The 13,375-nt window shown below is 43.7% G+C and overlaps 1 protein-coding gene across 1 annotated transcript in view; it reads right to left on the bottom strand.

The window, feature by feature from the left end:
• Window positions 1-13,375, bottom strand: part of lmtk2 (lemur tyrosine kinase 2) — a gene marked incomplete at its 5' end in the record, with an annotated part of 96,557 nt that overhangs the window by 10,635 nt on the left and 72,547 nt on the right. Inside the window, 3 exons of the mRNA XM_085999959.1 lie at window positions 4,403-4,663; window positions 7,990-8,128; window positions 9,715-13,081. Coding sequence (XP_085856085.1) covers window positions 4,403-4,663; window positions 7,990-8,128; window positions 9,715-13,081 — 3,767 coding nt within the window. The remainder of the gene's footprint in view (window positions 1-4,402; window positions 4,664-7,989; window positions 8,129-9,714; window positions 13,082-13,375) is intronic.

The raw sequence follows: 13,375 nt of genomic DNA on the forward strand, positions 1-13,375 counted from the left end.
TGTCTTCTTACCTAAGGAAGGATATACTTGCCATAGAGGGAGTGCAGTGAAGGTTCACAAGACTGGTTCCTGGGATGGGGGGTTTGTCCTATGAGGAGAGATTGAGTAGACTAGGCCTATATTCTCTGGAGTTTAGAAGAATGAGAGGTGATCTCATTGAAACATACAAAATTCTTACAGGGTTTGACAGGGTAGATGCAGGGAGGATGTTTCCCCTGGCTGGGGAGTCTAGAACCAGGGGTCACAGTCTCAGAATAAGGGCTCGGCCATTTCGGACTGAGATGAGGAGAAATTTCTTCACTCAGCGGGTGGTGAATCTTTGGAATTCTCTACCCCAGAGGGCTGTGGAGGCTCAGTCGTTAAGTATATTCAAGACAGAGATCGATAGATTTTTGAATATTATGGGGAACAAGGGATATGGGGATAATGCAGGAAAGTGGAGATGAGGTAGAAGATCAGCCATGATCTTATTGAATGGCAGAGCAGACTCAAAGGGCCAAATGGCCTACTCCTGCTCCTATTTCTTATGTTCTTATGGAACTAAAATGTTCAGTTTTAAATTATTTGAAGTAAAACCAAGAGACCCAGCAAACAAGGTAAAACTTAGTACAGGTAGACTATCCTTTATCCGAACTTCCGAAAACCGAAACCCTCTAAAAACCGAAAGTTTTTTCGTTCAGCGTAAGTCGTGCGCACGACATGACCAGAGTGGCGCACGACTTACGCTGAGGCGGGCAGAGGGTCACTGAGTTCCCTCCTGGGTAGGAGATTGCAGGTCGAGCCGGGCAGTGAAGGAGGTATACCGGGAGAGTGAACCCAACAATACAGTGGCCCGTCCGATAGCTGCAGCGGCCTGTCCGATATTCTTTTCTCCCCCCCCCCGACCCCCACCCTTTCGGATAAGGGATAGTGTATCCTTTATCCGCACTTCCGAAAACCGAAATCCTCTGAAAACCGAAAGTTTTTTCGTTCAGCGTAAGTCATGCGCACGACCCCGACCCCCGCCGACGCCGACCCCCACCCCCCCGCCGACCCCCACCCCCGACAAATTTCCCAGTCTTATAAAATACCTTCTGAAATCCGAAATTTTCCGAAAACCGAAACACGGCTGGTCCCGAGGTTTTCGGATAAAGGATAGTCTACCTGTATTAATTTTAAACAGGTCTACAAATTAACTAATAAAAAAAATGACCATGGGGAACAGCATGCTTGCACCTCTGGGACCAAGATTTAAATCCAACCCAGACTGATGGATAAAATCTCCTCCCACATCTGCAACAGCCCTGCTGGGAAACAAGTTTGGGCAGTCTCCATCCAGTGGGTGCAGACCCACTGCACAAACCACTCTCCATCAGCACAACCTGGCAATGTCAGGGACGCCGGCTGGTGTGGGAAATGGAGAAATTCATGATCGGCGCAGTAGGGACCCCTCTTGTAAGCTTGGGGCTGACAATTGGCAAAAGGCCATGGTATACCTGAACTGACTGCGCCTGGTCCCGACAACTCGGTGCCATAAAAATGGAGGCATTCCATTCCAAAGGGACAAAACTACTTCAAAATTAAATTTTCCTTTTAACCTTCAAACTATCAGAAACCACACTAAATTTAATAAACAAAAAACAGTTCAAACAAACATCGATGGGAACTGTGGAGTGCCACAATGTGGCGGAAACCAAGGTTACAAAGAGCCGTTCTGCAGAGTCCCTAGTCTCAGGTAGTTGGATGTTGGCTAGGAAAGCCACATCACACTCCTGGAAACAGCCAGTGTGGGGATTTGTTGGACTATACGGCAAGGGGGCAGGGGAGAAGGGGGTGCGGCGATCATAATAAATAGCATAAACTTGAGTCTCAATAATGGCATAAATGTAACAACTCACACTAAGTGCCACCAATGGCTGCAGCCAGAACACTTAACCTGTTTATATAGACACATTTGCCATTTAACACAGTCATAACTGATTAGAACCCAAGGCCAGGAGAATGCATTTATCTTGGGTCCTGCACCTGCTCCATTTCCTATGGGTGACTCTTTAACTATTCGCAATCCTCCTGATTTGAAGCCTTGAGACTTCAGAATTATGGATGTAGAATTTACTTTGTAAATGAACACCTTTTAACGGAAGACAAACCCCCCCGCCCTCCCAACAAAGCCAATCCCTTGTCGGAAGAAAATAAGCATCAACTGTGACAGCTTTCATTAATTCTGCTTGGACATTTGATACTGTCAACGCCACAAACTGAGCAGCAATTTTAACCCATGTCAGTCAAGGTTATCTCTTGAATTATGAGGTTTATAAAATACTAGCTGATCTCCTGTGGCGTTGCTCGTAAGTAGTCTGGGGTCTGGAGCACAGTTGTGATGGTTCACTGCCAAGATGGAGCTGTATTTAACCTGGCCTGTCCCTTTAAAGCCACCGTTTAGCTACTCCATATGAGGAAGGAGTTTAAATAGCACATTCGGAGCTGAACTGTTGAGGAGAGTTTCTGTTGATTGGTTTTTAAATCCCCAGATTCTGCCCTTGGAGTGATGCCAGGTTACCTAGCACAAAAACACCAACTCTCTTTTCTCTCTTTTTAAAAATATTTGATACTTTGAAGTAGGATTGCATAATAGAGACTGAATCTCTTAAAGCTACGATTTTTAAACAGGTGAGCAGATATAAAACAGAAGTCTAAAACAGAGAGTTTATTATATAATACATGCAAAAGTAAACAATATATTAAAAAAGTGTCAAATCTGCACAATGTAAATCAGAGCATTTGTGTTCCCTGGAATGTAGCTTTTATGATGCACTCCCAAACCTAATGTTTCTCCAAGAAAATGTAGCATCCTTTGTGTTTTTATATTCCAGATTCTCGCAACTAAATGTTTTCTTGCAAGATATTATTTTATGGATTTTTCTTTTGTTTTCATACTACACTTCTGAAAACTTAATTGTACCACCCAATTAATACAAAAAAGATGTATTAGAATCACTATTATCTCTAACAATGCAGTATGTGCAATTAACAGAAACCCAATACAGGGAATAAATACCTACTCCTGAGTGGGCTAACTAAAGGTTAAGATGGTAGCAAAGGGGGAAGCGGACTGCCACTTTCTGTTATGTTACTGAAGGCAAAGAAAGGTGCAGCTCATGGACCATACTATCAGGCACCTACTAATTGAACAGCAATTCAACATCTTTTAACTGGAAGTTCACTGCAACGCATTAACTTGAAGAGCTGAAACCAGCTGTTATGCTCAGTCTAGCAACAGATGTGCTTCCTGTGTGTCCCCTGATCCATAGTAACTGTTTGCTTATGCCATTTAAAACTGACTCATTCACTTCATGCAGTATTTCTGGAAGAGAAACTGACGGACGAATCAGCCCTTGATTGATAGAGGTTTTAATGCATTAGGTATAGTGCTTTTACACTAACGAGAACACATCAGGTCATGCATATACAAAAGATTGTGTAGAAAAAAACATTAAAAAAAAAATTATATTAAATTGACTCAATTTCAACGTGCCTACATTTGTCAGACTGGTTAATAATAGTGAAATGTGAACAAAGACCTCCCATATAAAAAGCACACAGCAGAAGCAATTGGAGTTAAATGGAGTTAATTTAATAGACCCGTCTATACTGCAAATGCATGCACCAGGCAAATAAGCTTTGGGGCTGCATTATCTCTCACAGAACCGTAGCAGAGTTCACTTAGCACCAGGATTGTTAGGGTGCAAATTGCTCCGATTAAATCAGATTTCTTCCCTCCATTACCCCCCTCTCGAGACATCCAGGCTACTGTCCTTAGCACGGTGAGCAGTTGTGTGGGCAGAGTTTCTCTGATATTCTGTTGTATCCCTGGTCAGCCCACCTAAATGGTGCAGGAGGAAACCACTGGCCAATGCTCAATCTTCTTACAGAAACCCAACAGGGGCTGGCAAAAAGGACATGGGTGGGGGGGGGGGGGCGGCGAGAGAAGAGGAGAGGCAGAAAGAGTATGAATAACAGTCAAAAAAGTTATCCCTGACTCCCAATGTGGCAAAATTCCACACCACGAATATTTATATTCCGTTAATCAGAGCTGGCCAGTTGCTCTCTGCCGATTTCTGCACAGCTCACAGCATAGAAACCATCATGTTCCACTCAGATCCTTTCCAACAGCACCTATCCACATGACCTCAAACCCATTCCGAACCGGATATCTATTTTTTCAGTTCTTTGCTGAAGGCGTGGAATCCACAATAGTACATAATCTGGAAAGACCAAGCTCAAGGGCCCAGATAACCTTTTCTTATCCACGGGTCATGTTCCTATGATACTAATTAACACAGAAACTTAGTTGTGCCTGAACTCAGATTTCCAAAAGAATGTAGGAATAGCTAATATCTGAATAGCTGAAAGAAAGACTTACCTCCTTGTTCGATGTCTGAATCAGTGAGATGAGTGAGCGAGAAGCTGGCAATGCTGGACGGAGAGATAGAAAAACGAGAATATGATGACGATGTATCCATCCACTTTTGCTCCAAGGTTCGGGAGGACGGTGGAGGTGAAAAGTATCTCAAGGAGGGGGAAGGAGACGGTTTTAAGGAAGCAAGACGATTTGCTGTTTGTGAGATAAACGATGACTCGGAAGAGGACATGGAGAAATCATCTTCCCATTCAAAACCACCACCTGAAAGAGGAAAGCATTCTGTTGTATTTATATTACACCAAGTATATTTTCAACATAAAGCCACAATTAAAATTAGGTCAATTTTTCTTCAGTTAGTTTTTAAAAAAGAGGGGAAAATGAAATTTGGGTATCCTTCTCTGTAAATGAAACTCTGTAGGAGTGGGTGGCACACTGTCCCTTAACCTCTGGGATCTGAATTTTTATCTAATCTAAATGAGCATATTAAAGTTTCCTGTTTGTGGGACCTTGCTGTGAGCAAACTGGCTGCCACGTTTCCTCATTACAAGAGTGACCGCACTTCAAAAAAGTACTTCATTGGCTGTAAAGAGCTTTGGGACGTTCGGAGCTTGTGAAAGGTGCGATAGAAATGCAAGTCTGTCTTTTGTATCAGTTGTAGAACAGGGCTTCGGTTGTCCCAATTCCTAGTGGGCACTGCCTTATACCTCTCGAGGGCCCTTCATTGAGCAGGACATCACACATTGAAAATGGTGAAAGAGCCACTATCCTGCCAAAGTCCTGAAAAATCCAATAATTCACAGAGAAATTGCAACCAGAGAGATTCTGCAAAGGGTGGGTGGCAAACTACAGCTGCCAATAATCAGTGCATCGCAGAGACTAATGCTGGCAGTAGCTTGGCCATAACACCCTCCTCACCTCGCTCTGACTTTATGCCTATGGGTCCCATGTTATTGTCAATACACTCCAAACCACCTCTGATGTTCTGGAACTGAATAAAGAACTGTGGGGAATGAGCGGAACCTTAGGCCATGGAGAGTGGAAGCAGGAGGGACAGTGAGAGCGGAGGGACAAGTCAGAACTAGCACCATGCTGTATTCAGAGTGCAATCCTAACCTCCGACATTCACAGTTTTCGATTGTGAGCAGGCAAGGTCCAACCATTAAAACCTATTCCAAAAGCAGCTTTCTGTCAAAATCAGCCAATCTACAAATCAGCCCAGTTGCAGAGATCTCAACAAGCAGTCTTGACAAAGGGTTTCGACCTGAAACATTATTTCTCTCTCCACGGATGTTGCCTGGCCTGCTGAGTTTTTCCAGCATTTTCTGTTGTTATTGCAGAGATCTCAATGTTTGTTCTGGTTGTCATTTTCAAAGTTGCAGTTAATGTTAGCGTTGAAAGGAATAATGCAATTACAGTACAATCCGAGATATAAAACTTGATGGATTCATGAAATAAATGATTTAAGCACTAGGTTTTACGATGCACTGATATGATATGATGCACTTTGTAAGAAATCAATGTCTTAATGCAAGACATTCCATCAACATTGTACACTGGAATAAAACTTGTTTATGTCCATTTGATTTCCGTGTCTCAAAGGGACGGGAAAAGGAGATGGCTGATGGTGGAAGAGCAAAGATTAAGAGATAGGGGAGTCAGTTGGAAGAGAAGAGTAGCAAGTCAGAGAAGGTTCAGGGAGGACGATGGGAAAGAGCAAGGGAATAGTGATTTTAAATCAGCCGTTTTCGGGTGGGGAAAACATTTTCAACAAATGGTAGTATACCTTGTAAGAATACCTCGTACAGAATCCTGGGTCTTCTCTCTATTTGGCTTCAATATGCTGCGTTTACACAGAGCTTCAATGTGGACTTGAGCAGACCGAGTGATATTGGCCCATTTATATCACACATTAGGGCCTAGAAATTAGCTATAGCCCCGTCAGCTCGCTGGCGGCCAGAATTTACCGCTGGGCGCGGAGCCACTCGCGCCCAGCCGATATTCAGTTTCAGCGCCCAAAGTCGAGGACGGCCGCTGTTCAAGGGTGTGGCCGTCCCCGCTTGGGGCGCTGAAACTGAATATCGGCACGCTAGTGGCCGCAGCGCCACCCGCAGCGGAGCGGCAGGCTGCGGTACTGCAGGCCTTCCTCCTTCTCTTAAGGGGGAGGTGCCTGCAGCAGCCGGAGCCCCGATCGCGAGTGCCGGCAAAAGAGCCCGGCACAACGGAGAAGTGCCGGGCTCCCGGAAACCAGCCGGCAATGCCGCGCGGGGGGGGGGGGGGGTGGGGGAGGCCGGGGAAGGAGGTGCGGGCAGGCGGCCGCCAAAAAAGCGGCCGGCCGCACCTCCACCTTAAAGCGCCCCACTAAGGCTGCTGTACGGACCCGGTCTCCGAATGTTATTAGCGGCCGCCATGGAAGAGGCGGCCGCTACTGAAGATGGGGGTCGGGCCGGTGTCGGGGCGGTACCGGGGCGCTGCGCACACCGATGACGTCATCGGTGGCGGCGCAGCGCTAACGGCTACCGCCGCAATTAGCGCGTCAATGAAGTTCGCCCGAAGTTTGCAGACTGGCGCAGAAGCCCTCTTTGGGCGGTAACTGGGCGCAAAGCCCACTGAATTTCTAGGCCTAGATGTGTACACATAGACAAAGTTTATCTTGGGGTATTATATGTTGGGCAGAGCAGAACAGATTACAGGTGGGTACAAGAGGAGAGAAATGCTACTCGAGTTAAAAAGTCACATCAGAACACTGTTCAGCAGAATAGAGGTTAGCAAAAATGCTGTTTAAAGGTTAAAAGTCATTTCCCATCTTTTACCAAGGCCCTGCCTGCCTGTGCCGGTGGACATAAAAACACCGACTGGAGCAGGGAGTTCTCAGTGTCCTGGCCAAATTCCTCGCTCAACCAACACCTCCGAGTCCAGAATAACTGGTCAGGCATCTCATTTGTTGTTTGTGACAGCTTGCGGTGTGCAAATTGGCAGCCATTTTTGCCTACACCACAGTGACTACTCTTCAAAAAACATTCATTGGATGTGAAGCACTTTGGCACATCTTGCGGACATGCTAAGGTGCTGTATAAATGCAAGATGTTTCTTTTATCACAAAGTAGTATCAGTGGTCCAGACTGCTGGATTGAACAATTCAAAGCTCTGCTTGCTGCATGAAATAAACAGAAAAATGGTTGATTTCAGATGAGTTAAATATGAGTAAAAGAAGACTGGCTTGGCAAGGTCTGTGCTAATACCATTCGTAACTTTATTATGAGAGTTAAGGCTAAGCTGTGCAAACAGATCATGCAAACCAGCCTAAAAAGCAAGCTAGAAGATTTTAAAGATAAAAAGTACATTTGAAAACTTGCATTAAAAAGTGTGCAGTTACAAAAATTATATCTGAACATTAATATACACAATCTATAATTTGGATGATGACTTGGTTTAGAAAATGTAATGAGCAAGGAGACGAGATGTGCAGTTAATAAACCATACTGCAATGCCTTTATGCGTGATCTGTGATGATACTAATCCTAATACAGTTGCATCTCGTTAGTGCATTGTTAGGGTATTTAGCTATGTCAAGACCGAAGCATTCATACCTTCTTCGTCAGTGGAGCTCTCCGAGTTTGAGAACCTGTTTGAGTAATGGGAGCCAGTTGGTGTGATGGGACTGCCACCATCAGAAACCTGACTGTTTTCCGCTGCTGAATGCTCTCCCAGTTCTTTGGTAGGAGTCTCCTAAAAGTCAAGAGATAAATCATGTTATCAATGCAATTGTTGAATGATAGTTGATAGCATTATGAAGCTATCTTGACACTACCCAAAAAACATCAGTCTTGCCTACTGTATAATGGCACACGTTACAGTTGCCTACTGTAAAAAAAAATTTACACATCAGTTGCAATTCATTAGCGATGTAATTTAATGTCTCTTCTAGTGTCTTCCATATTATAATCTTCATTACTTTAGTCAGTCAACTATCTAAATTACTGCAAGTGTGTCACAATGTCACACATCATGGCTCAGAGTTATCACAAAGGAGCACCCAGAATTGTCTTTGCAAGAGTAGAAAGTATTCTTTAGCTTTACCTTTTCCTAAGAGTACTGTAAAAATTCAATGTGTAGATTCTTAAAAAAATTATTTTTGTTGTTCCATTGTAAAAAGCCTAACCTACCTCCTTTCAGCAGGCAGCACTGGGAGTACAAAGCTACTCTATGCATCCTCATTGCCAATATTGGATGGCACTCAACCACTAAATTGTTCACAACACAAGAGTATATATTATAACTAATTCTATGGTCTGCATGATAGGATTCTGTGGCACAGTACACTGTAGCACACCAGAATTTGGACACTTAACTGAGAAGAATTACTGGTCACCTGTACAACCTGCATTTATATAGCGCCTTTAACATAGTCAAATGTCCAAAGGCGCTTCACAGGAGCATTATCAAACAAAATTTGACACCTCGCCACATAAGGAGATATTAGGACAGGTGACCAAAACCTTGGTCAAAGAGGTAGGTTTTAAGGAGCATCTTAAAAGGAGTAGAGAGAAGAGGAGAGGTTTAGAGAGGGAATTCGAGGGCTTAGGGCCTAGGCAGCTGAAGGCACGGCTGCCAATGGCGGAGTGATGAAAATCGGCAATGTGGACGTGGCCAGAATTGGAGGAGTGCAGAGATCTCGGAAGACTGTCAGGCTGGAGGAGATTACAGAGCTAGAGGCCATGGTACATTATTATAAAGAATTTTCATTTGTTGGCTGTCTAGAGGATGGGAGGGAGAGTTGGAATATATTTACCTAAACTATGAACACGATCTATCCCAATTTTGCAATCAACGAGAGGGAGCAGAGACAGACATTAATGGGCCATCACCTTTTTGAAAGTATGTTATTTGGGAGGAAGAGGCGCTATGCACCATCTTACAACATCAAATACACAAGTTACAATGATCATCTTGACTACATTCCATTTGGCAAAGCTTTCCCTTATTTACAAATACTTTTTCCAAGCACATGGTACCCCTTGACAGAGTGGCTCAGCTTCAGTTATTATATGCATGTAAATTCTGCTGCTTCAGTCAGTTTTAGGTCAGAAACTCTTCTAAGTCAGTTACCCAATTGCTTCAACATTCAGAACTTAATATTTTTTTTAAAAATAGCGTGCAAGAGCGACTATTCTGTCACTTGTGTTTTAAAAAAAAGACATGACACTTGCTATTGTTAATGGGGATTATTATTTGCAAGAAAAATCAGGAATACACCAATGGTACAGAACAATTAAGGAAGATTTGAGGCAAAGGTTCATTTAGTAATTGTTTACCTGGTCAAACAGGAAGACTGTGACATCATCAAAAAACGACACCATCTTCTTCACTTGTCTCTTTCTCGCGTCTGCTTTTAAAGGATCAGCGGGTCTGGGTCCAGGGTCTTTCAACAAACTTTTCAGAGCTTTTCCATCATCATTCTCAATCACAACTATTGGCACCGGATGTGCTGCATCATCCTCACTCTCTGAACTGGGGCTATTAATAGAATAGCCTCTGTAGTCATCCTCTGAATCATCACTGTTTTCATCTTCTTCATCAGCCTCCATTCCATCTTGTTCCTCGGATAAGTCAAAGAATTCAGACGTATCTAGCCTGCCAAGGTACCGTCCTTCAACATCAGGTTCCTTCAGTCTAGTTCCTTCATTACCGTTTGACAATAGCTTCTTAATGTCCTTCTCAACAATTATTCCGAAGTCCTCCTTCATATTTTCGGAAAACTGAGCGCTGATGTCTGGGGAGCTAAACAAAACCTCTGGCACGGATACTGATCCATCAATGGCAATTGCACCCAAGTCATCCAAACTCTTGTCAGATTTTTCATCATTGGTTACTCTATTAAAGCTGTCATAGGTTCTGGTTTGAAAGTTAGTTGGAAATTCTCCTTCATGATCTGAGCAATACAGTGCTGATTCCTTACTCTGGTTATTCGAGCTTTCCTCTGACACGGTACTTGGTTGTGCATCACAGAAATCGAAAGTTGTTGTAACTTTGTCACTATGGTCAGTTACAACCTGATCAATTTCACAACCAGTAGCATTTTTAAGATCACTTTCTTCATTACTCCTCTCAGCGTTCTCACAGTCTGCTTTTTTATCTGGTTCAGAATCATTATCTGAGAAATAAGCAGAGTCTCTATGGGAATTCTGGTGACCATTAGTTAATGTATTTGAGGACTCCTTGGGAGTGTCCCCATCAATGATATCTGCTGCTGGGAGAGCATCCTCCTTGGATACAACAATAAGTGGATTTGAGGGGAAAGTGTCGGGAAACTCATCACTGGGAACATCGAGTGCAGCTAAGATGGGAGCTGTGCTTGTATTGTAGCACTGCGAAGTCCATTCAGGTGATTCCAGATTTTCAGTTTCATAGCCACTGTCGGGTTGTTTCTGAGGTGGCTTTAATTTCTGAGAAACTGTACTTTGCGTTTCTAAAGCCCCTAACACTCCGTGCATCTCTAGTGAGTCCAAAGAATCTGGCGTTTCTGTAGACTGTTCTGAATTAAGATGCAAGAACGATGCACTATCTTCTTCTACAGGGCTAATTTGACTTGATAAATCTGAGGAAGGCACAGAAACCATTGATTCAGTATTTGTAAAACTATTGGAGGAGGGTTCAGATTCATCAATAGTTTCCAGTGTTTTCAAAGCCTCTACTGACGTGTGTCCTGAAGGGAGGATGGGGGCGAACAATTCAATACCTTTGGACACACTGGCGGCTTTGGCCAGATGAACATTGTCTAGTGTTTTCGGAATCTCTGTCGAAGAGCAAACAGAATCCACTGAAGCCATTAATTCTACACTTTCAGAACCACTCGGGGCTTCAGAAAGGGGACCAGTTTCTAATGTTTTCAACGTGGGCTCAGACAGTGAATGCGCAGCTGACATTTTGCGGATGTCCTGCACCAGTTGGTTCAAGGTGTCTTCATCTGCAGTGACCGCACGTAGACTGTGAGTTGGAGCAACAGCATCAACATCTGTGGCTTGTGTGTGCTTTGCCGACTCTGTTACGCCAACTTCAACTGCGGTTTCTTCCACCGTTCCACAGGTTACGTCTTCTGTAAGGCGGTGCTTTTTGGCATTATTGCACGTGCTAGCAGCGGCACTTTCACTGCACTGAGCAGTCTCTTGGCAGTGTACACGAGGCAAAGTGATATTGCATTTGGAGATGCAGCCGTCAGTAGTGTCACATCCTAACCCTGAGCTATCGCATATTATACATCCTTCATCTAACTCCCGGTTAACTACTTGTTCTTCACAGGTGGCTTTACCCTCATCTGAAACAATGCATGGCCCCTGTTCATTTTCTACCAGAGGCCCACTCTGTGAACAAACCTGCTCAGTAAGATTGCATGCAATGCCACGCTGCTGTGAACCTGTTAATTGCTTACTTTGATCAGTTAACCCCGGGTCCATCACACAGTCAGCGGTGACGTGTGACGCAACGGAGGCAACACTAATGTCCGATAAAGCAGCAAAATTATTCACTGAGTGTCCAACTCTCGCGTCATTGCCAGCATCACCTTTGGGCGAGGAATCTGAAGAGTCATGTAGAAGTTTATTTTCTTTAAGAAAAAAATAATTAGAAGACAGTTTCTCAGATTGGAGTAATCCCAAATTGACATGATTATTGATGCTTTCTGTGTAAACCATATCGGTTTGATCTTCCAAAATGGGACTAGAAGTGTTTAAATCTAGTGATGTAGGTTGATGGGTTAAGGACTCCATGGGAGTTTCTTTACTTGAAACTAGACCGAATGCACTTTTCCCTTTAGTCTCACTAAGTTCAGGTAGATCAAGCATTCTGATCTCATCAGTGTTCAAAAACCCTCTGTTAAAAGGCATCTCTTCTAACCTATGGTCGTAAAAGATATTATTGTGGCGAGGGCTTTCAGCATAGCTAGAGGCATAGGAACCAAACAGAGCCTCAGTTACTTCGGACTTTTTCAAGTCTTGATTGCAGTGTGGGAAGAAATCTACATCTGTACTCAACTCATCTCCCGAGTCTCTGAGGATAACAAAGGACTGGGAGTCCTTGGCCCGAGAAGCTCCTTCGTTGGGATAGCCTGAATTTTCATTAACATCCAAGTTAGTTTCACCTTGTTCCTCCAACTGTATATAGTATTCGCTTCCAACTGAAGGATAATGGGCATCAAATACAGGAACAACCCCTGGTACAATGAGCGGACTTCCATCATCCTCTTTTCGAGTAAGGTTACTGTCTGAATGAGTGTGCACTACAGAGAAACTGCTTTTCTCAAAAGCAGCAGTGGGGAAGAAGATGCTCTGGTAGTTGACCTTTGCCCCATCATTTCCCTGCAAGTGGTCTTCAAAATGGTCAAGTTTAGCAGTCTCCCACACATACTCAAAGCTTAGTCCTTTACTAGTTTCAGTAACTGTGAGGATATCATCCATTTCCTGGTTCAGTCGCTCAGCAACAAAATGCTCCAGGATTGGAAAAGAGGAATTATTTGCCATAGCTTGCCGATTGCTATTGCTGGACTTTAGTGCATTCCATCTTATTTCAAAGTCATCTTCACATTCCTTCTGGCTCTGCATGCGGAGGTAAGTCAGCAGTCTGTGAATCTCCTCAGCTGTCAGTCTCTTTTCTGGGGCTAACCAGCAGAACTGCAGAACTTCATACCTGTAAGACAGGTCTTAGTTATTAGAGAAATGACCATTGCATTATATTCATGCTGCAAGCCCTTACATTAAGCTTTAGTTAGGACGTTAGTCTACAGTTGGCTTATTGCATCGGGCACTCTGGCCAGCGGTTTTTCTAATCACCTCTTGGGCAAAATAGTGTTCTGTTGCAGAAATATAAGGGGAATGACTAAAGAGATATTCCAGTTAATATTTTTTCTGTTTTGCCTCCCTTATTTCTTGCTCCCAAAGGTGCCATCAGCTCTCCTGTAGCTCACCCATGCAGTCATATTAT

Source organism: Somniosus microcephalus, chromosome 11 (genome assembly GCF_052327205.1).
Source record: "Somniosus microcephalus isolate GS21.2 chromosome 11, FLI_Smic_1.0, whole genome shotgun sequence".
In the NCBI taxonomy this organism is placed as follows: Eukaryota; Metazoa; Chordata; class Chondrichthyes; order Squaliformes; family Somniosidae; genus Somniosus; species Somniosus microcephalus.